The 23,566-nt window shown below is 56.7% G+C and overlaps 1 protein-coding gene across 1 annotated transcript; it reads left to right on the plus strand.

Moving 5' to 3' along the window:
• The first annotated feature begins 309 nt into the window (after window positions 1-309).
• On the plus strand, window positions 310-10,202 carry ZBP1 (Z-DNA binding protein 1). Its single transcript, XM_060123826.1, has 8 exons — window positions 310-434; window positions 3,213-3,422; window positions 4,006-4,071; window positions 4,484-4,657; window positions 5,819-5,980; window positions 7,144-7,347; window positions 8,419-8,613; window positions 9,955-10,202. Exons 1-8 carry the CDS (start codon window positions 401-403, stop codon window positions 10,200-10,202), a joined length of 1,293 nt encoding a protein of 430 aa, XP_059979809.1. The 5' UTR covers window positions 310-400.
• Window positions 10,203-23,566: the final 13,364 nt, after the last annotated feature.

The following is a 23,566-nucleotide window of genomic DNA, read 5'->3' on the forward strand; positions in this document are numbered from 1 at the left end:
AGTGTGGGGCTCAGGGTGGGCAGCGGTGGGAAGTCCCCTGGCCCCAGAGGAAGCGCTGGTCTTGCCCAGCTCAGCTGTTTCCTGCTAGCATCTAGCTGGAGGCCTAACTGTGTCTCACTTATCAATTTCATTTTCGATTTTGTTTCCTTCAAAAGCCACACACAGAAGTTTCATTTTCTTTTTCTCCAAAATCTGATCAGCTTGGGCTGACTAGGCATCTGTTTCCGGGGGGTGTGAACAGCTGACAGCTGGCTGGGTGAAGCTGGAATAGCTCCACAGCTGGCAAAGCACCGCCAGGACCACAAAGCACACCCAGCCTCGACCGGGCCCACCTTCTCCAGGCCACGGGGTCGGGGAGCCTGCCGCTGCCCTCAAGTCGCCTGGGCTCGCAGCTGCCAGCATGGCTGAGGCCCCTGCCTGCCCAGGAGACGCAGGTACGTTCTTACTTCTAAGGAACAGTGGGAGTGCCCGGGTGGGACTTGCACCTTTTCTCTGGTTCCTTTTCTTGATCCAGACTAGAGTCACGAGAGGACAGTATCTGAAAGCACAACGGTAGTAAGAAAGAGGGACAGAGGGCACGGCATCAGGTTCAGAGCCTTGCTCTGCCCAGGCCTCTTGCAACATGCTTCGTGTGCATTTTGCAATAACCCGCAGGCCCGATGAGGTTTCCATCTTACGTGTGAGATCACTGAGGCTTGCAGGTGAAATGACTCAGGGGACCACGGCAGAGCCTGGGGCCTTAACACCCGTCTTCACACTCATTTTGAGGAAGGACAGAAGTTGTCTGCTAAGAGGGGCAAGTGCATGTATGTGGTTTTCCTCCTGCTGCATTCATTCCTCGGATAGCACTCTATTCCTGGAAGCACATGATGCAAGTTAACTGTTACTGAGCAGTGCTTTTTCTAGGGTCCCCACTGAAAGCGCGAGGGCTGTGGGCTGGGACGCTTTTTGTTTGCCTTTTTTTTTTTTTTTTTTTTTTGCGGTACGCGGGCCTCTCACTGTTGTGGCCTCTCCCGCTGCGGAGCACAGGCTCCGGATGCGCAGGCTCGGCGGCCATGGCTCACGGGCCCAGCCACTCCGCGGCATGTGGGATCTTCCCGGACCGGGGCACGAACCCATGTCCCCTGCATTGGCAGGTGGACTCTCAACCACTGCACCACCAGGAAAGCCCTGTTTGTCTTTGTTTTGTGATTGTTAGCTATTTAATCCTCACCACAATCTCTGAAGTAGCTGCTATTATCACCATTTCACAGATAGAGAAACTGAGACCCAGAGAGGTCACATAGCTAGTAGGTGGCAGAGCTGGGGCTCAAAACCAGGAAAATAGGATGTGCTGGGGAGGGGTGCCGACTGGGTGTGACCCAGGACCCCAGGCTGGTTCCCAAGCTCCTGTTGCACTTCCCCAACGAGACATGTCAGGGGCACCCGGTAACTGAATTTAACTTGCCCCCCGGCAGATTTTCCTTTTAACTGACGTGTCACTTACACCTCATCCGTTTCACCAGCCTGAAGACTCAGCTGATGATGCCAGCCCCGCCATGGACCCCATTTCCCCTTTGAGGTCAGGGCACTGGAGGGGGAGGAAGAGGCTCCCCCAGGGGCAGGTTTTTTAAGAATCAAAACTCTTTTTAAAACTAGGCAAAGCCACAGTGGGTTGGACGGGTATCCCGGTTGAGGGGTGGTTTGGTGGGTGAAGGGGTGGGTGAACCCACGTGTTCTAATTGCACATCACCTGCGCCCAGAAGGACGCAAACATTCCGACCATAAGGGCAAGGCCACGGTGCCCAGCGCAGAGTTGGCAAATGGGTTGTCCCTTCCCCCGCTAGTGCCGCCCACTAGGAATCCAGGAAAAATCCAGAAGGTAAAGAATTGGGTTGCTGCCCTGGAAGGGGACCTAGGTCTTCCCAAGAAGGGCCCTGCTTTGCATTTTCCTCAGAGTTCTCGGGGCAGACATTTCCTCTCCCCAGCCCCTGGCGCTGCAGGCCCCGTGTCTGACCAGTTCTCTCACTCCCCACAGGGCAGCTGGCTTAGGTTTACGGGAGCCTGTCTGGGAGGAGTAGGGGCCATTTGGAAAGTTCCTCGTTGAGCCTCGAGGCACCCTGCTTAGGACCATTAACTCAGGGGGGGTGGGAAACAGAGGCCCCGGAGAGCTACTCATCCCTCGCCCAGGTCATCTGGGCAAACACCTACCCAGCAGTGTACGCTCACTTTTTCACTCAGTCACTCCTTCATTCAAATGCTATTTCCTGAGACCCCACTGTGTGCCCGGCCCCATGCTAGACACTGAACCACTACACTGAACCTGGCAATCACAGCAGGGGATCCTTGGGGACACTCTGCAGGGGACCCACACACACCCAGCACCCCACCCACGCAGGGCATCCAGGACAGCTTCCCAACGATGGGGTCTGAGCAAGACCTGAGGTGGAGTATCTGTTGGACAGGTGGAGGGAGGGAACGTTGCTCCTAACAGAGGGAAGATGTGCATGTGCAAAGGCCCAGGGGTGAGTGCGTCTGAAGGGAATGCAGACAGGTTGGCCCTTGAAGGGAAGCTGAGGGCGGGTGAAGACGAGGCTGGCAGAACCACGAGTTGGTGGCGTTGCTGTCATCCGGGAGATGGTGGTGACAAGGAGTAGAAGGTAGAGGCAGCGAAAGGAGAAGAGAGGATTTGAGGCAGCCAGGGACAGTGTTGCTAGGACTCTGGGATTGGGCATCAGGGTGAAAGATCCATTTCTGAGCGGCCGTTGGGTTCCTGGTGGGGATGAATAGTGACATCGCCCGAGTGGATTGTGAGCCCAAGAGGACGGGCAGATTCCACCGGGAGGAGAAGGATGGGGGATGGAGGACACCGGGCTGGGCCTCACTCCCCCCCTCCCCCCTTCCTGTGCTCTGCCGCACCCTCCAGCATCCTGCCGCCTCCACTCCCCTCTCTCTGAGGACGTCTGAGAGCTGAGCGTTCCCACCTGCCCTCCAGCACTCACTCAGGTGGGGGACGCTCGGAAGGCCTGGCACCGCCTCTGGCCACCAGGCTGTCCAGCCAAGGTCATTTCTGAGCAGCCCACGTGCCCCTCCCTGTACAGAGATGCTGGTGGATGTCTGCTCAGACCTCTGTGCCTGCCTCTGCCCTGGATCCCTCTCCTGGAGGGCCACCAGCCCAGGCTGGGTAGTTGGGGGGACTCAGTTCTGTCTCTGCCCCTGTCTCCCTCCCCCAGACATTGAGCAGAGGATTTTGGAGGTGCTGAGGGACTCTGGCTCCCCTGTGAAGACTGCCCAGCTGGTAATGAAATGCCAAGTGCCCAGGAAGAAACTCAACCAGGTCCTCTACAAGATGCAGAAGGAGTCCAAGGCAGTCCTGCTCGTAGGCCCCGCGACGTGGAGCTTGGCCAATGGTGGGACCGAAGAAGTGGTTCCTGCAGAGCTGGGTAACCTGCCACCCCGGTACAGGGGCAGTTGGAGGGGGCGGGTGTTGGACCCAGCACGAGCAGTCCTGGCAACGGCCTAGCCCAGATTTGGGCCTGGGTTCAAATACAGGCTCTGCCCTCAGGGACACATGATGTACCCTCACTGCATCTTGATTTCTTTTTCTGGCCAGTGGAGGTAACAGTAGGGCTGCTTTGTAGGGTTGTGAGAGGATTTGATGCAAACGGCTGAGCCTAGTGCCAGTATGTAGTAGGTGCTCAGCAAAACATTAATAATGATGACGATGGCAGTAATGATATATGATAATAATAGAAGAGCCGTAGCATCGCACGAGATCCACTTTTCTAGTTCTGGTGCGGCGCCCGGGGGTCCTCTAGCCCGCACACAACCCCAGAGGGAGTAGATGGTCTTCCCCCAACCCCAAGCCACACAGCTGGAAGGGAGTGGGGCGGGCTTTGAAGCTAATTTCCTTCCGAGTTTGGAGCGTCCATGCGCTAGGGGCTTCTGCAGAGCAGCCCACCTCTGTCTGGTAGGGTCCCCATCCCCTCTCCCGCTCGGCTGACCCCTGACCGTCTTTCCTCCCAGCAGAGAGGCCCCAGAAAGATGCAGCTGCAATTCCCCGGAAGCCTGGTCCTGAGCTCAGTCAGCGGCGTAAGCATCTTGTTTCCTTTCAGCTCTTGTTTCCTCTGACCCCAAACTCTCCTTGGCCACTCGAGAAGTTACAAGTGTTCAGGGGCCATGGCCCACCCACTAACAGGTCCCCACAAAGCGTTCGGAGGCAAGACTCTGTCTTTCGGCGAAAGAAGCTAAACGGCTGAGAAACCATTTGATGGGTACTTGGCAATTACTGTGCACCTAGCACGTGCCAGGCACTGTTCAGAGCCCTTGACGAACATCCCCAACCCCCAGAACAACCTCTGTGGTCCATTAGAATTATGCCCATTTTACAGATGAGGAAAATGGGCACAGAGGCTGCGTCTGTCCCAGGTCACACAGCTGGTAAGCAGGGGAGCGGATTCGGCCTCCGGGGTCCTCCTTAACTACTTGCTGTTCTGCCTCCCAGAGGAAGAGATCTTCCGGTTTCTGGAAGCCCATGGGCCCCATAGAGCCCTGATCATTGCCCAGGCCCTGGGAATGAAGACAGCAAAGGAAGTCAACCCAGACTTGTACGCGATGAGGAACAAGCACCTCCTGGACTTAGACCAGAAATCAAACACTTGGGCTATTTATCGACCAGGTAGGCCCTTTACCTGCTGCCCACACCTGGACGGGGCAGAGGGTATAACACCCAACACCTGGTCCTTGCTGGGCTCCCGCTAAGCTCTTTGCCTGCCCCACCTCGTCAGAAGCTTGCTGTGCTCTTGCTGACCCGTCCCTGGAAGAGGGTTCCAGGAGGGAGGGGCATGCTGGCAGGAGTAACCAGGGAGGGCTTCCTAGAGGTGTGGCCCACCCCTGACTGTATCAGTCCTGGGGCACAGGTCTCAGCCTGAGTTTGCTAAGTCTTCTGTAAGCCCTTTGCCCAACTTGGAGTTTTAAGGCTGCTGAAGGAATAGGCTAGGCTGAGCTCAGATACCCACAGGGTAGAGTCCCAGAACCGACTTATCCATTACATGCAGCAGGTACCAGGCCTAGAGCCCACGGTGCTTTTAGGGGGTCACAAAAATGCTCTAGTTTCTCTTAAAATCAGAAGTAAAATGAGTATTATAGTAACAATGAATAGCTAATAATGACTCTAGCCAAGATTATATTTGTCTATATCCCAATGCAGTCATAAAATGTAATTTTAAATATTTTTGATGGATGTAGGGGCTCACAAAGGCACAGGAGCCGAGGGCTCCCGAAGGTGGGAATGTGGCCCCGTGTGTGGAGCCCACGTGGGGCTGACACCCCTGCTTATGGTACCCAAGGAGGGTCTCAGCCTCCTAGGCTGGATGTTAAACACTGGTGACAAATCCAAATTCTTAAAAATGCCTTGTGAGTCAGGCAAAGTTTATCCCATGGCCAGAAACAGCCTGTGGACGGCCACCTTGCATCCTTCCCTGAAGGAAGAGAGGACCCTGGAAGCAATGGTTAGGGCTGTGGGTTCCTCACAGTGAGAGGTACAGAGGGTGGGCAAGCATCAAGGCACCTGCCATCCTCCCAGGGTGGCGGAGGACACAGGGGTAGGGTGGCCTGCGGGACAAAGTCCAAGCAAGGCTCGTCTGTGATACCTGCAGTGTTTGGTAAACACTCCACTTCCTGGGGCACACCTTGGACCTGCTGACTCAGAGCCCCGGGGTGGGCCTGGGAATCTGTGTTTTAACCAGCTCCCCAGGAGATTCTGATGCTGCCAACTAGTATTTGGAACTTCTGACTCCTAGAGAGATACAAAGGGATTGAGTGGAATGTTACTTTGCAGAAGGTTCTACAAATCAGTCCACCCCAGTCATTTACCAGCAAAATCCAATCAACATGATCAGTCAGAATGGACCAAACAGCCACATTTCCATTGAGAACTCCAAAGCCATCCAGATTGGACACAGGAATGTCATAGTGGGACAAATGGCCTCTGGGGAAAACGGTGAGTCCTCTGAAATGTCCAGGAGAAGGGACCTGTCGGGGCATCTGCTCCATCTGGGTGGGGGCAGGGAGTGGGGGGCATTCAACCTTCCAGGGAGGAAGGGCAGCTTTCAGATCTCCAAGGTCCTTCCTGGCTTTCTCAGGAATAAGGATGTCCCTGCTTGTGCCTGGATCAAACCTCTCCTGCTTCCCCTTCCTGCCGACATCTTTTGCCTCGTTTTCATCGGGACCCAATATTTTCCCACAAGAAACAACTCAGTTCGCTCTTCCTCTCTAGGATGTCACAAGGGGTCGTTGAGCATTCTGTGTGTCCCGAGACACTCTTTTTTCCCATGTGTTCACATCTCAGAAACTGGGATGCATCGTATGGGTGTATCCGAGCTTTGGTGAGATACAGTAAGCAAATGAGCGCCTGCTACATGGCGGGCACTGTGGGCAGAGGGGCCAGGGCCAGCCACCAGTCCAGCCATGGGACGTGAGTGAGAGCGCGGGCCCCAAAGTTGGAACGCTCCCTGGGACCTCGAGAGAGCCCTTCCCTGCTGCAGGCCCCAGTTTCCCCAACTGTGAAATGAGGAACTTCCTTCTAGAATCTAGATCAACCTTTCCCCAGCTTTGGTCCTCTGAGCGCCACCTCCCTCATTTTGACCACGCCCATGGCTGATTCTTCACGCCATGTTGCTAAATGGTTTACTTTTTATTCTACTCAAATTAATTTTAAAGTAAACTTTCACACATCACCTTGAAAACTACGAAGGTTACCATCAAAACAAATGCTGACAAAACAGAACAATGTCAGAAGCTCTGAGGGCCCCATGCCAACAGCAAGTTAACCCCAAAGGAGACGTTCTCCTGATGGGCCCAGAGGACTGAGAACAGCTAGGAAGCAGTGGATGTGACCATTGTCTGGGTTTTCAGTGCCCCAGTGACGCCCCAGGCACCAGTGGTAAAAACCCCGGAACCCCACGCTACCTGTTCTGCCGGCCCACCTGCTCTCCAGTCCAGACCCTGAAGTAATCACTCCCAGTCTGATGGGGTCCAGAAAGAATCCCGAAGCCTGTCTCCTCTGTCCGGCCAGGACTTAGTGTGCGTGGGGGGGGGGGCGGGTAGGGGGTAGGGGGAGGTCAGAGGGGGGGTCAGGGGTCACGTTTCTGTGTTCCCTGCCAGGCTCCTCGGCTCCCCTCTACCTTCCTCCAATGGCACCCACTGATCCCTCAACTCAGGGTCCCCTGGCTGGATCCTGGGGGCCCCAGGACATCCGGATGGAGAAGTCTGTGCTCAGACATGTACAGATGGGACACGGCAACGAGATGAGTCTTCACGGCAACCCAGCCAAGGGCCCTGCCCACAGCGCCTGTGGCAGCCCCCCAGGTAACTGGAGAACAGGCTGCCGCCCCACCCCCAGCCCACTGCATTCGGCTCCTGGCTAGATGGAACTTGAGCCGGTCCTTGTGGGGAGAGAGGCATGATGGGAAATTCTTTCCCTCCCACCAGGAGGCTGTAGAGTGGGGGCCTCTTTTAGAGTTAGCACCTGGGTTCCCATTCCCTACTACCCCCCTCAGGAAACCTCAGTTTCCTCATCTGTACAATGGGCAGGGGTCATTTCCTGGGCCAGCTGAAGCGGGAACAGAGGAGATGGCTGGACTGGAACTGGACATGCATTTAAGGAGCCACCTAGGCGCTGTCACCAGTGACCAGAGCTCCCAGGCCGCGTCCTCCCTGGCACTGGTCATCGAGAGACAGGCTGGGGTGTGGGAGCACAGCAGAGAGGCCTGAGAGAGAGAAGGAGAACCAGGGATGCCAGGGGACGGGTTTCCAGAGGAGGCGGGGCCGGTGAGATCAAGGGAGGGCTGTAGGGTCCAGCAACAAGGGGTCAGTGGTGACCTGAGGGGACAGAAGGGGCACGGGGAGTGGAAGGAGGGGAGACAGAGCACGGGCAGCTCTTTCCTGACGTTTGGCCGGGAGAGGCAGGAGCGAGACAGCTGCGGCTGGGGGCCGGACTGGGGGGCCACAGGGAGATTCTAACCAAAGATGGAGAGGGTGTTCCAGAGCTGCCAGGAAGCAGGCAGCAGAGAGACGGGAAGCAGGAGGCAGTGGGGGGAGGGGTTGAGTCCCAGGGGAGGCCCAGAGGACCAGTTCACCTGGGCTGGGCTGCAGGAGGAGGGGCACCCAAGCTGGCAGAGCCGGGGGCCGAGGGAGCCGGCAGCCCCAGCAGGTGAAAGGCATCGCAGATACGCCGTGTGAGGCCACGCGTCCGCCAGTGACAGAGCACGGCATGGGCCACTGAGGGGAGGTTCCAGGAGGACAGCCGTGGAGGACCTGAGAACCAGGCTGGGGGTCAGGCCCACCGTCCAGCTGCTCTCACCGTCCACCTCCCCTCCCGCCCCCCCCCCCCCAGCATCTCTCTCTTTGGCTGACCTGCAGTCTCTGCCCTGGGTACAGGCCCGGAAGCTTCCATCAAAATTCAAATCCCCGAACCAGGATTTCACTCCGAAGGGGGCGTGGCCCAGAGAGTCCACATCCGCTCGTGCTTCCTGGAGGAGACCACCGTAGGCAACAACAACAAGATGACTGTCAACCCAGGGGCGGCTGATCCCAGAGGAGTCGCAAGGGCTGGCGAGCCAGGAGGGAGCACAGGTGAGCCTGGGACACCCCGTGTGTCCTCTTTCCCTCTCTCATTCATTCATTTATTCAACACTCACGAGCCTCCCATTTCTGGAGTCTGGGAGACAGGAGAGGGTCGTAGCAGGAGCGGGGGCTCTAGGGTAGAACGTGTGGGGTCCACCTAACCCACCGCCCAGCTTGGAGCCTGTTTCCCCGTCTGTAAAATGAGGGTGATTAGACTAGCCTGTGGCTCCCGAGTTGGAGTGAGGACTGGATACGCTCCCCTCGCTGCTGGGACACCTGGACCGGACCAGCCCAGCGCAACCAGTAAAAGCAAGGCTCCTTGTTCAAAACTTAGCAAGAATTTCAAGACAAAGACAGCAGAGCAGTAAACTGAGCACAGGCCCCTCTGAACGGGCCTGTGTGACTGCCCAGGCCACATGCCCGTGAAGCTGGGCCTCCCTGGAAACTTCTGGAACATGATCCCTCCTCGATTCTTAGTCACCCACTTCACCGATTCCTCCCCCCAAATAATGCGGTAGCCACCTTACGCTTCTTCCCCGTTTCAATTATTAGGAAGAGGTCGTTTATTCATTCATGCACCTGCTCAGGCCCCACTCCCGCCCTCAAACGCTCCCTCCCCCGGAGATACAGCTAAGGGCACAAACAGACAAACACTACCCGCTCACAGGGGCCAGAGGCCAGTACAGGGACTAGAGACAGTCACAAACCAAGCCTTTTGAGGCTTTGAAGACCAACACTATAAAAAACTATAAAACCTGGGGCGATGGCTGGGCAGCGCCATGACGGAGAGGAGCTGCCTTAGCCAGGCCGCCAGAGAGGCTCCAGGAGGAGGTGACATCTAAGCCCAGGCCTGTGGGGAAGGAGAAGCTGGCCAAGCACAGATGTGGGAACAGCATTGCCAGTGGAGGGAACAGCAAGTGCAAAGGCCCCGCGGTGGGAAGAAGGGTGACGTCCAGAATCACACACACACGAGCCCAGGGAGCGGAAGGGAGTAGATCCGGTGGGCAAGGCCAGGTCTCTCTGTGCCGGGAAGCCCAGAAGAAAGGTCCGGATCTTATCTGAAATGACCTGGCGAGACCTGGAGGGTTCAACCAGGGGCAACTTGATGTGGGGCACGATTTAAAAGTCTGGCTGAAGACAATCGGGGGAAAGCAAAGGGGGCTGAGGAAGCGGGAGCAACGGTAGAGGGGAGAAAGGACGGGGCCTCGGAGATGGGGACACAAGGTCACCCACCGGGGAAGCCTGTGTCCGGGGCAGCAGCCTCAGTCCCGGTGAAGCAAATCGACTTGGCTATTCGGTAATTCGAGGGGAGGCGGCTCACGTGTTCCTGGGGCCCCATCTCTTCCCTAGACCCTCCCTCCGGAGCTGCAGGATCCAGAAGCGAGGTCCCTCCCGGCAGCAGTCAGGCTGCCCCCGTCAACGCTGAGACGCTCATCTCAGAAGAGCTAGCGGCTATGACGCTCAAAACGCAGGGGTCCCAGAAGTGCGGAAGACACCTGCTGAGTGACAGAATCGCAGAGCCAGTGTCCCCGGAGGGTGGAACTCAGTGCAAGCAGCCTGTAGGCGGACTCCTGCAGGAAGGGCCTGGGAGCCAGTGAGCTCTCTGCTGCCGTCATTGTCGTTTTTGACCTTCTCGCCTCCTGACACGTGGCCAGCCTGCCTCTGCATTTGGGCTGGGCCCGGCGTGGGGCAAGGGCAGGGCTGCTGGTGGCAGGAGCAGCCTGCCAGGGGGTCACCTTCCCGGGCCTGCCGTCCATCAGGACCACCCATTCTCTGCCCTTCACTCAGGACCTGACTTCCTCAAGGCCTATCTTGGCCACCTGACCACTTAACCACCTGACCTTTCTAGAACCTTCCTACCTCAGCCTTGAGGGCTAGGGATGGGTCATTCTCTAAAGTTGCCAGAAAAGGGATACCACCAGACAGGTAAGAACCTCAGAAGTCGGCTGTATCTCCCCAAGCGCTGGCCAGTGAATTCACTAGGTACAGAGGCCCTGTCTTTTCACTCTTGAACCTCCGGTGCACGCTGGACCGGCCCCTCCACTGACCACCTCCTGAGTACCATGCCGTCGGGCTACAGAGAGAGGAAGACCAAGCCCTGCCCTTGGGGAGCGGTTCACAGCCAGTGGGAGAGGCAGCCTGGGACATGGGCAGTGAGCCCTGAGCAGGAACCATCATGGGGAATTAAAGGAGTGCAGAACACCAATGCAGACACTGTCTGGAGCGCCCAGGAGGCTCCCCGGGGAAGGAGAAAGCTCTAGGGCTCATTCTTCAACATCTGGCAGAGGGAGGAGGTTGGACGGGGAATGGTGTTCTAGGCAGGGGCTCGGCCTGGCCAAAGGCATGATGGTCAGAACAAGAGGACTTATAGCAGCACAGCAGTTTGGGTGTTGCTAGAAAGCCCAATGCAAAGAAAATGCAAGTGGGAGTTTGGCTGGAGAGGAGTTTGGACTTGATGATGAGCTCTGGACAAGCACGGCTCCACCTGCGCAAATATTCCAGGAGGAACCGGGCAAGTCCATGCAACAAGGAAGTTGGGTTCATTACAGGGAAGGAAGGCTTTTGTCCAATGGGCCGGAATGGCCCAGCCTACAGGGGGCAAAGGCATCTCGGCCACCACCATGACCTGGGGCCCCCAGATCCCTCCTGCCTGGGATATCCAGTTCGCAGACGTGCCACACGGTGTAAGGGGCTGGAAATCAGGTTTGACTCTTTGCTTCGGGCATTGTCTGCCCTCTGGGGTGAGCTAAAAACTAACTGCTTGCCTCAAAGTTTGCCTGAGGTCTGTGGCTAACCAGGCCCGTATAAGTGGGCCATCAAAATGCATCTCAGAACTCAGCCTCAGCTCCCACCTGCAGCCCAAGCCAGAACACTCAATTTTCCTGCGAGATTTCCCCTCTCTGTATAATTAATTTGTCATAAACTCGCTGACAAAGCATTGCTGGCTGTTAATAGGGGCCGGAGGTGAAGGTCAAAGCTGGTCTCTTCAGGAAGGAAATGAACTAGCTACCATTAAAAGCAAAGAATGATTAAGTCCATCCACCCCCCAATACTTTGCTCTCACTAGCTCATCCACCGTCCCCCCTTTCTGCAATGATACCTGTGCACACAGAACTTGCCATCCCTGGAGTTGGATGGGGTCGGGGTGGGGATGGGGGAGGAGGAATTTGCTACAAGAGTTGGAAGTGATTTTCCAAAAGCACCATGACCTGGTCACAAATGCAATTCTATTTTCTTTTTCTTTGTAAAAAAATTTTTATTGGCGTATAGTTGATTTACAATGTTGTGTTAGTTTCAGGTATACAGCAAAATGAATCCATTTATATATATACATATATATCTCCACTCTTTTTTAGATTCTTTTCCCATATAAGCCATTAAAGAATATTGAGTAGAGTTCCCTGTGCTGTACAGTAGGTCCTTATTAGTTATGTATCTTATATATAGTAGTGTGTATATGTCAATCCCAATCTCCCAATTTATCCTTTCCCCCCTCTTACCCGGTGGAAACCACAAGTTTGTTTTCTACACCTGTAACTCTATTTCTGTTTTGTAGATAAGTTCATTTATACCTTTTTAGATTCCACATATAAGCAATATCATATGATATTTGTCTTTCTCTGTCTGACTTACTTCACTCTATGACAATCTCTAGATCCATCCATGTTGCTGTAAATGGCATTATTTCAGGTTTTTTTTAAATGGCTGAGTAATATTCCATTGTATATATGTCCCACATCTTCTTTATCCATTCCTTTGTTGATGGACATTTAAGCTGTTTCCAAGTCCTGGCTATTGTAAATAGTGCTGCAATGAACATTGGGGTGCATGTATCTTTTTGAATTTTGGTTTTCTCCAGGTAGATACCAAGGAGTGGGTTTGCTGGATCATATGGTAGCTCTATTTTTAGTGTCTTAAGGAACCTCCATACTGTTCTCCACAGTGGCTGCACCAATTTACATTCCCACCAACAGTGCAAGAGGGCTCCCTTTTCTCCACACCCTGCAATTCTGTTTTCTTATCCCAGCTTCTCTGCTCCTCTCAGAGTAAGCTTAGACAGGACTCCTCACCTGTGGGGCTTTAGCAGACAGCCAAGATTAGAGGCTTAGAGCAAGAAAAATAGTCTAGGGAGAAATCCAGGAGCATTTGGGCTGCAAATGACAGAAACCTAAAAGGGGAATCTATTTACTCATGCAACTGGGAAATCAAGAGATAACTAGCTTCAGGAATGGCTGGATCCAGGGGCTCAAGCAGTATTTTCAGGCCTTTTCTCTCCATCTCTCTGAGAGACTCTTTCCAGATGGCTGCCAGCCACCCAAGACTTACAGCTTGTCAGCTTAGCAACCCCAGCAGAAAGAGAATTCTTCAAGCCAAACACAACAGGTAGAATGTCCTAGGGAGGATTCTGATTGGTTGAGCATGGATCACATGCTGATCCTTGAACCAATCAGGGAGAATGGAGTGCTCTGATTGGCTAATGTGGAGTCAAATGTGCTCACCTCCATGGTGGGGGAGGTGAAGGCATCCTGGCTCTCACTGCCTGGCCCACGTTTTTTGACCCACTTGCACATTCTCTTTCCCACCCCAACCTGAGACCCTATGGCCTTTGCCTCCTTCAGCTGAGTCTCTATCAGCTGCTGGAGAAGAGGCCCAGCTGGGAAAAGGCCACAAAACCCAGAGATCAGGGGTGTCAGACAGTGGGCGTGAGGGCCGGGCTGCCCCTTACCTGGGCTGCAGAGCCCCCGAAAGGCCTGGCATCTCCGTGGGGAGACAGACCCAGCTCCGCCCACTGGTGGGAGGCATGAGGGTGCAGGGACGCAGAGTCTGGGAAGGAGACTGCGAGATTCTAAAGGGGAATCCGTTTCACTGTCCTATCTGTGTGACCCCCATCCCTCACTGCCCATTTAAAGGATCTGAGCCTCAGCCATTTCATCTGCAGAATGGGCCGGGGAGGCGATTAAGGGCACACAGCTCAGGTGTGCGAGAGTGCTGGACGGTATGGGGGCCTCCGAAGGCTGGACCGCACGTGGGAAGAACTCAGTAAAGAATAAGTAGTTCAAAAAAAAAAAAAAAAAAAAGAATAAGTAGTTCAGTGGTTCCCCATTGGGGCCCATTCTACCCGCATCCTCCCATCCTGGGGACAAGTGGCATGTCTGGAGACTTGGTTGTCACGGGGCAGGGGAAGTAGTCTCCTGTTGCTCCTGTAACAAATTGCAGCACATGAGTGGTTTAAAACAACATAAACTTAGCATCTTCCAGTCCTGGAGGTCGGAAGTCCCACACGAGCTCAGCAGGCTAAAATCAAGGTGTGGGCAGAGCTGGTTCCTCCGGAGGTTCAGCAGAGAATTGCTCCCTTGCCTTTTCCAGCTTCCAGAGGCACCTGATTTCCCAGCTCATGGCCCCTTCCTCTGTCCCCAGATTGAGCAGTATCACATCTTCCAATCTCCCCTCCACCCCCTCCTCTTTCCTCCCTCTTCTAAGAACCCTTGTGATTACTCTCCGCCTACCCCGCCAATCTAGGATAATCTCCCCTCAAATCCGTAATCACAACCACAAAGCCTGGTTCACTACGTAAGGTGACATACTCATAGCTTCTGGGGATCAGGGCTTGGCCATCATTGTGGGGTGGGGGTGGGAATGTATTCCACCTGCCCCTCCGCTAGGCAGCACCGCCCCACAGCAAAGAATTGTCAGGACCCCAATGTCAGCAGTGCCAGGTTGAGAAACCCTGCATCGGTGATGTTATTATTATTAATATCCTGGAGATAAAAGAATGAGTGGGGCTTAGCATTGCAGCCCTAGGTGTAACCTGAGCATAACCTCAGGTAAGTCCCATCACCCCTGAGCCTCAGTTTCCTCCTCTGTGAGATGGGCAGAGATAAGGACAGCACCCTCTCCATGGAGTTCCTCGGGAGGATGAAAGGGTATTTCACACAGTGATTCTCAGCCCTCAGAGCGTCTAACAAATGCTGAGTCCCGGTCCAGCCCAGATCGATTGATGACAGTCTCTGGGAGCGGGGCCTGGGAAGCAGTATTTTTTAAAGCTCCTCCATGATCCCAAAGAGCCCCTTGGGGGCTGAGATGTCCCTGCCTGGCTCCAGGTGGACACACCCAGGGCACCAATGGACCACAGCCGTAGCTGGGACCCCAGAAACCCCCCACCCAGCACCACTTTCTGGCTGGTCTCTGTGGCAGGAGAGCGTCTGTGGGGAGAGGAGCCCCAAGCCAGGTCCCAGCCAGGTCCCAGGTCCCAGGTCCCAGACGACCTCAGCCTGAGAGCCAGCAGTGGAGGATTCGGGGCTCAGCCTGTCACGGCTTTGGTCCGAGCGCCACCTGCTGGCTGGATATAGCCCCTCACCAGGCAGGGCTTGTGAACTCCCAGGGTCCCAGTCTGGGGCCAGGCAGGATGGGACCATTCCCTCCCACCAAAGTGGCCAGACCTACGGCATTTCCCCTAGGGTTCTGGGGCTCTGCGTTGCACCCTAAGCCTATGCACAGACCCCAGGTCAAGTCCCTGCACTGCCCTCCCTTCCCACAGATGCCAGCACCCCAAAGTCAGAAACCCAGTCCCCACAAGAGCTGATTTTCTTCCCTCAAGAGGAACCCCCCTGTAAGCTGGGACCCACCCCCAGAAGACCCCAGACCAGCTCCTGCAGGAGTCCCAGGGACCTTGCCTGCAGCCCTGAGCCCTGACGTTTGTGGAACTCCCACCTGTACTCAGTCACTTCATCCTTCCATCCAGCCTGTGAAGAAAGGGATTCTCAACCCATTTCACATGGTGAAAATACTGAGGCACAGAGAGGTTAAGCTACTTGCCTAAGGTCATACAGCCAGGGTTGAATCCAGGGGACAAAGTGGGATAAGATAACCCCCTTGGATGTAAAAGAAAACCTTCCTGCGTGGAAGGCCCACATCATGTTTGGGCAACGCCTTGGTCTGGGAGGGCATATGGGGGTGGGGCCCCCCGTTGGTGAGTGGAACAGGACCCCATCTGAGCACAGTCAGGGGCCCTGTCCTCACGCAGGCCCACCACGCAGGTGGATGCCCCCGGGTCTCTGCGACAGTGTAGGACTGAAGAGAGCAAGCTCAGGGCCACCCCAGTTAGAAGTTCAGTCCCACCATTTCCTGCTGTGTGACCTTGGGCAGATACCTAGTCTGCCTGTGCCTCAGTTTCCACACGTGTAAAATGGGATAATCATAGCCCCTCCCTCTCAAGATGGTTTGCAGGATGAAATCAGTGTCTGGCTCATAGGAACCAGGAGTCCCTGTGTCAGTGCTGTTGGTAAGTGTGCCCTTTGCCACACGGCCTCCCGAGCTGCCCACATCTCAAAGGCCGCCCCCCTGCCATGTTGCCCCCCCAGACCCCATCTTCCCTCCCTGACTCCCTAATTTTAATCTGACATCAGTTTGGATAGGATGGTCAGAAGCTGAACCGCCCCTAGTGAGCCCTGCTCAGGCCCAGCAGGCAGCGGCTTCTCCCTCTGGGCTGTGACCTCAGCCGCCTGACCCACCAGCACACACACAGCTCAGTGTCCGGGACAGAGGGGGGACCTCCCGACAGGGCAGCCCCCTCCCACCATCACACACACACACATACACATGACACACACACATCACTCACACACACATCACTCACACACATGACACACACATCACTCACACACACATCACACACCATACATACATCACACACACACATCACTCACACACATCACACACACATCACTCACACACACATCACTCACACACATCACTCACACACATCACACACACATCTCTCACACACATCACACACACACACACATGACTCACACACACACATCACACACACACATCACACACACACACACACACACACACACATCACACCTCGGGGCCACTGGGCAGCATCACCTCCTCCTGCCCAGCGAGGGGCAGCCAGGCCTGGGCCCCGTCAGGGCTCAGACTCCTAGCAGAGGCTTGGCCCTGGAACCGTTGTGCAGTCTCCCTGAGCCTCGGTTCCCCATCTGCAAAGCGGGGGGTTAACAGAGAATCCGTGGCAGTGCCTAGCACGCAGCGAGCGTGCCGTGGACATCTGTGGAAGTGGCTGCTGTCATCCCTGTGCTCACGGTTCCCCACAAGGCCACGGCCACAGTGACAGCAAACAGTGAGTGTAACCTGCTGTGACTTAATGACATCTGTCACTCAGGGGTAGGAGGTATCCGAGCCCTCTGCAGAGGAAGAGGACAGGCTGGGCCGTCCCAGGGTTTGCCCGACCCACAGCCCATGAATCTACATTTGAACACAGGCCTAGGCACTGTCCCTCCACACAGACGGAGGCTGTTTAACACTCACAACAGCGCTACGAAATGGACAAACAGATTTTGCCCATTGCACAGATGAGGAAACTGAGGCCCAGGAAAGCAAGATCAAATCCAGGTCTGACTGGCCCAGACCGGTCCCATTGTGCGTCAGGACCCTCCGACTCTGCGAGGAGCCTGGGGTGGGTCGTGGGGTAACTCAGAGCGACGCTGGGAGGCTGGGTGGGCCTGGTCCCCAGAGCCATGAGGTTTGTATCCGAATGTGGATTTGTCAAAACCCCCTTCTCATCACAGAGCCGAGGGCTTTGAAGTTTCAATCTTCCTCAAGGGAAGCAACAACAAAACCAAAAAACTCTGGAAAGCTCACTTTGCTCCAATAAATCCAACCTACAGCGCTCAGCCAGCCTGAGTCCCGCCCTGGCCACACCCAGAGGGCGTGTGCAGCTGCTCAAGTTATGTTGTGAAAGAATCTTCAGCGACACGGAAAGAGATCCGGCATCTGGTGGCGCATAGGGACAATCCCAGCAGGCCCCAGAGCTCTGTGTGGGGTGTGATGCACTTTTTGGGTTAAAAAATGTCTGGATGCATGGAAAAGGGATTGAAGGAAGTCGGTGTACATGTGAAGAAAGGCTCTCTCTGGCTGAAATCCCAGGTGGTCAGTTTCTTTTGACTTTGGGTCTTCGACTTTACCTGCAGGGCACGTGCATTAATTGCGTAACTATAAGCATCTGTCATAGACTCCTGGGCCCCCGGACACTGTGGGCCCTGACGCGGGCCATGGCCACGGCTCTGGCCACCAGGTGGCACCCCCGATCTTTTTTCTGCAAAATGAGCCCAAGTTTGGAATTAACTGAGCAGTGAGACAGGGGGTCATGGGATCCACTTCTCTGCCTCAGCTAAGCCGGGACTCCTAGGGTGAGGACTGATTCCTGAGGTCCAGAGCTCAGACTCTAAGATCTCCACCTCATCTCTGTGGACCCGCCACCCCCAAGCTGGGCATTTCTTCTGCAGAGCAAGGGTGACAACCCTGCCTGTGTATCCCGTCTGCCCAGAGGTGTGTGTCCTCACAGTGACCTTCGGGTGCCTTTGTGTTCAGTTCCTCAGGGGGCCCCATCTTCTCTGGCCCCTTCCCAGCCCTCTCCGACCCCCTCATTCTTGTAGGTATCATCTCCTAGGCGCGCCTAGAGCCCTAAGAGCTCTTGTCTCTCTCCGCCCGTCTCTCTGCAGCCTTCTGTCTGATTTCCTCTCTCTGTCTCTGTGTCTCTGTCTCCCGCTCACCATCCCCTCCTACCACATGACATCTTATGGTCCAGCAAAGTCCATGTGTCTGCACAGGTAGCCTCCCAGCCCCCCACCGATGAGAATTCAGGCCAGCAGGTCTGGGTGGGGCCCCGGAATCTGCATTTCATGTAAATCTCATCAGACTCTTCTCTGCTGAAAACCGTCTGTGGTGAGCTCACTGCTCAGAATCCCTCCCAACCTGGGGTGGAGGACAGACCTGGCCCTGCCCGCCCCTTGGCTTCATCTCCTGATGTCCTCCTGTCTCCCTCCCTAGCCCCAGTCTCACCAGCCTCGAATTTACTGCAATCCTCCTGCCTCAGGGACTTTGCACACACACTCCCTCTGGCTTCCTTGCTCTGTCTCTTCTGGCTGGCTCATCTTCCAGGTCTTAGAGGGTCCCCTCTTCAAAGAGGCCCCCTCCCTGTCACCCAGGCCCTCTCTGTCACACCCACTGAGCAATTTCCATTTAAGTTCCCAGAGCAATCGGCCATCGTTTTACTTCCCTGTTCCTTTCATTTCAGTCTCTCTCCCTGGACAACACTTTCACCCCACCAGGGCAGAGATCTCGTCTGTCAGCTTGTCCGCTGTCCCCTCAGTTTCAAGAACTATGTCTGGCTTTCAAGTAGGGACACAATGTGTATGTATTTCATAAATGAATGAATGAACTCCCACAGGTGACTGATGTCCAGTATGGCTGGAAACCTGGACGATTAGCCTACCCTTCAGGGCCTTTCAAGATATGGCCTCACCACTAGGCTTCACTCCCTACACCGCCTCCCTCATGGGCTCCCCAGACCTGATTACTCCAGTGTGGGGTCACCCTTTCCAGCCACCGAGGCTTTGCCTGGGCAGCACCCTCCACCTGGATGCCCTCTTTCAACTCTGCCCACTAAACTCAACTGTTAAGGTCCCACCCAACCTCCAACTCCACCAGGAAGCCTTCCTGGGTTGTTCCCTAAGTCAATATTTATTTCTCTGTCCTATAAACTCCACCCCACACTTTATGGGTTTCTAGGGGTTCCGCCCAAGGCATTTGCTGTTTTCTCCAGGGGCAGCCCCACCCGGGGCCCGGCCTGTATCGAGCATCCTCAGACCCCAGTGTGGACTCCATAGAAGTGCTGGTTCCGGAGCTCCCAACTAAGAGGTGTAGGGTGAGTGTGGCCCCGGGAATCAGCATTCAGCAGCCTCCTCCCTGGGAGCTGACGCGAGCTGTGGTTGGCTGGACTCGGTGACTCACATCTTCAGGGGCCCAGAACCCAGAATAAACAGCTCCTGCCCTCTGCCCCCTGCCCCCTGCCAGGACCCAGGGCAGCAGGATAAACTGAGGCCTCCTTCTCCAGCTTGAGCCAAGGGCAGGGGCTTTGCCCCAGAGCTGCCTCAGCAGTTCAAACCCTCTCCCAGGCTGGGCAGCTGTGGGCAAGCGCACAGCCTCTCTGTGGCCGGTTTCCCCCCTGCACCAACCTCGCAGGCTGCTGTGTGGGTCCAGGGATCCCAGACACCTGATGCGCCCGGACAGGCCTGACACAGGGAAGCGAGAGCTGTTTGTTTATTGAAGAAGGGAAAGTCAGTCCAGAAGCAGAGAGCGGGCTCTTCCTCGCGGCCCCGTATGACGCTAAGGCAGAGAGGCGAGGGTGCTGGTGACCCTCCGAGGCGCTTCCCTCACCTGTGACAGGGTCCCTCATCCATCCGACCTCCGCCCGGGATGGAAGAGAGGGACTCAGCAGCTGTTCCCTCCGCTGGACAGTGAGCTCCTGAAGACCACGGCCCCGTCACTGTGCGCGGTCCCACGTGGTCCTGCCCGCTCCCGCATCCCGGTCCATGTTCCCAGACGGCCCTGTGCCCTCGGGGAGCCCCTGTGTGGGGAGCCCCTGTGTGGGGAGCCCCTGTGTGGGGAGTCTGTGAGCCCCCCGATGAAGCCATCACGGCGGGGCTGCACCTTGGATTCCTTGGGGGCCCCGGTCAGGCTCCAGGAAGATCGGGTGCCCTGGGAACCCCACAGTCTCTGCGCCCACTTCCCTTCGGGCTCCAGCCGCCGAGCACCCACATGCAGAGCCAGGCGTGTGGGGCTGAATCCCATGGCGGCTGGGACCTCGCTCCAGGCTGGGGTGGTTACGGAGACCCAGGGCTCGCTCCCAGCGCTGACGTCGTGGCCGATGTCTCCGTCAGAGTCCCTGGCTTAAGCATTGATGTTTCTGGCTGATTCTGGCTTTGGACAGGGGACACCTAAGGGAACTGCCAGGGGCTGGACGTGGTGAAAACGGTCCAGAGATTTTCCACCTGAGGCGGGGGCCACCCCTCCCACTCCTAACCCATCCTCTCCTTTGCTGGCATTCAAGGCCCAGACCAAGCCCCTCCTCTCTGCCCTCGGCCCCAAACCGCCATCCCAGCCCCCCACCTGCACCCCGAGTGTGCCTCCACTCCTCTGCCCAACTGTGTCCCCGCTCCAGCCTGCCCTCCCCCTGTGAGGGATGGAGAAGGGTGGGACTGAGCCACGCCTTCCCCGCCTTTCCAGCAGCTCTGAGGTTGTTCCGCCTCCTCCTGGGTGAGACAGATGTCCTCGGAGGGACAGGACCCGGCACCCTGGGTCTCGGCCCTCCCAGCACCCCAGGAGCAGGCAAGGGCCTGGCCAGGGGGCTCCTGCGTCCCCCCCAGGACCCCGCAGATCTTCTCCCTTGAGAAGTCTCCCCGGGGATGGTCCCGACAACACTCACTCGTTAGAGCCCTCAAACCCACCAGAATTCCCACTTCCAAAGCCACTCTGGCTGGGACCGTCTTTCTAGGGACACTGCAGGAGCCTCCCCACTGCCCTCCCTTCTCACCCCTCCGCCCATTCTCCACGCAGCATCCGGGAGACTGGGGAAATGCCGCTCCGGTTCTGCTGCTCTCCCGCTGCAACCCTCCATGGCTCCCCATTGCCCCCTTGAACTTGGCCCTTGGGCCGGCCAGACCCTCCACCCCCTCCACCTCTTCTCCCTGCTCCCCGCCCCTCCCCCAGCTCAGCCCGCCACCCCAAGCTGCTGCATCTGGTTCCCCACGTGTGTCGGCCTCACCCTGGCCTCGGAGCCACGGGACGAGGCCATTCCCTCTCACGGGACGCCCTTCCTCCTTCTTCACGTGGCTCAGCTTGGGCGTCCCTCTTCCAGGCAGGAGGTTCCTGTCACTGTCCCCGCAGAGGTGCCGTCTTGGTGCCGCGGGTGGCCCTGGGATTGGTTCTCAGCCGCGGGTCTCCATGGGAGACAGCTGTGTTGGGCCGAAGTGGGCCTGGGGCAGCAGAGGCTGTGTATGCTCCCAGACACAGCAGAGTGCGGAGGGAGGTCCAGCTCCCTGCCCGGCCCTCGTGGGGCACATTCCACCCGCTGCTCAGGTCCTCTCCCGGCAGATCCCCTCACTCTTCCCTCTGGCTGATGTGAGTGGGTCTTGGTCCTGCCCTCAGGATCTGTGTGAGTCCCCAGCGGCGCCTCCCACCGGATCACCTCATGGGGAACTGGTCACTGGCCTGGGGTCCCGAAGGAGGAAGTGTCTCTCTCCATCTCCATCCCAGGCCTGTCCCACACCTGGCTCACAGGTGGCCGAGGGGCTCAGAGCTCACCTGCTCTACCGTTTCCCACGTGGGACCCTGGGTAGGGGGCTGACCCCACTGAGCTTCAGCTGCACCCCCCTTCCCCCGTGTGGAGCTAAGGATAATTTCCCCACCCAGCGGGGCCGGTGTGAGCCAGGCAGATGTTGAGCGCCCAGAACCGTGCCTGATGTGTAGTAAAAACTCAATAAATGTGAACATTTCCTTTTCAATCGCATCATCCTTTTACCAAGATTTTATTTTCATATTCATGTCCGCATCTGGAGTCTCCCGCCACCAGGTGCTCCTTCGGTGTTTGGTGAATAAGCAGTGGTCCCCAGGGCTCCAAGAAGACCCCGCCCCTCTTTATAGGCTGTGACGGGAAGGGGGCGTCTCTGGGGCTGCCCAGCTCCTGTGCACCAGACCCCGTCTCTCATCTGATCTCATCCCACCGCATCTTGGCTCTGGAAGGACCGTGAGGTGGTGTGACCCCAGCCACGGAAGCTCAGGCCTTCCCCACAGACCCCAAACCTCCCCCATTCTCGGGTGCTCACAAAACACCCCACTGGAACGATCGCGGCCGGGCATGATGCCGGGGCCTGGAAAATCCATCCAGGCGGGCTCTCTGATGGACGGGGAATGCTTCACAGAGCCGGCTTGGGCCGGATCTCTGGCTGGAAACTCCTGAGCTCTCAGAGAGATTGGTTTGGGTTCACTGCCCCCACTGCTCAGGACTTTGGTAACGAAAAGCCAGGTCCTGCCAAGCCCTGTCCTGGTAGGGCAGGGGTCAGTGCAGGGGACACCGGCTGGACTTCCCCCCACCTGCCAGAGCTGGTGGCATCCAAGGAGGGAGGAGGGGGACTGGTGACCTCAAGTGCACGAGGCAGCTCTGTCCTGGTTTGCTCCTTGACTGGTTTTGAACTTGGAGGCATTCCTGGGGAGGGGGCTGCTCACTCGCAGGCTCTGAGCCCAGGCACCCCGCAGGCCAGCTGGGGACTCATGCAGGGCAGCTCCCCCAGCCCAGCCCTCTGCCCTGGGCAGCCCTCCTCTGAGCTGCAGCTCTCCCCCCAGGGCCACAGCCCCAGCCCAGAACGCAGCCGTGCAGGGTCGGGATGGGCCAGGCCTGTTGTGTGCCAAGCTGGGCGAGGAGCGGTGTGAGAGTTGCCCCAATTCCTCCTCCCAGCAACCCCAGGGGTAGGACAGGGCGGTGGGGAGGAACCAGGGCAGACTGGAAGCCTCACTGGCTGGGCTCAACCCCAGCCATGGTTTTGTTCTCTGCAAAATGGGCACAGTAATCCAATTCAGAGAGCAGAGCTCAGAGTGGGTAGGCCACTGACCACGGGTCACACAGCTGGAGAGCAGCCTTGCAGGATTGGAGTCCATGACTCCCCCGGCCACCACTGGCAGCCCTGCCCCTCCTGCAGAGGCTGCCTGCACTACAGCAACCTCTAGGCATGTCACAGGGCGTCAGTGTAAAGGGTGCTGACTTAGGGTGGAGCCAGCCTTTGCTGCCCATGAGGAGGAAGCAGTAGGGAAGTACTGTGTGGTTGGTAATTACTGGAGCTCTGCTCTTCGAGAGACTTGAGTTCAAATCCTGCCTCCCTGTGTGGCCTCAGGCAGGTCTAGTCTCCCTGGTCATACTGTCCCCATCCGTAATGAGGACGATAGCCCCTCTTAGTGGGGGGTGCTCAGAAAGCACCTCTGGGGCCACAGCCCCCAGAATCATCCTCACTTTCATCATTCATGTCCTTGAACTGATCCCTTGAAATGTCTGGGTTAGTGTCCAGGGTTAACATCCAGGGTTCAGCCCAGGGCTCAGGAGGGT

The sequence above is a fragment of the Lagenorhynchus albirostris genome, chromosome 15, assembly GCF_949774975.1.
Source record: "Lagenorhynchus albirostris chromosome 15, mLagAlb1.1, whole genome shotgun sequence".
Classification (NCBI taxonomy): Eukaryota; Metazoa; Chordata; class Mammalia; order Artiodactyla; family Delphinidae; genus Lagenorhynchus; species Lagenorhynchus albirostris.

Coding starts and splice junctions, on each gene's coding strand:
- ZBP1 (XM_060123826.1), top strand. CDS start 401: ATGGCTGAGGCCCCTGCCTGCCCAGGAGACGCAG. Junction 435..3,212: donor TGCCTGCCCAGGAGACGCAG/GTACGTTCTTAC, acceptor TCCCTCCCCCAG/ACATTGAGCAGAGGATTTTG. Junction 3,423..4,005: donor AGTGGTTCCTGCAGAGCTGG/GTAACCTGCCAC, acceptor CTTTCCTCCCAG/CAGAGAGGCCCCAGAAAGAT.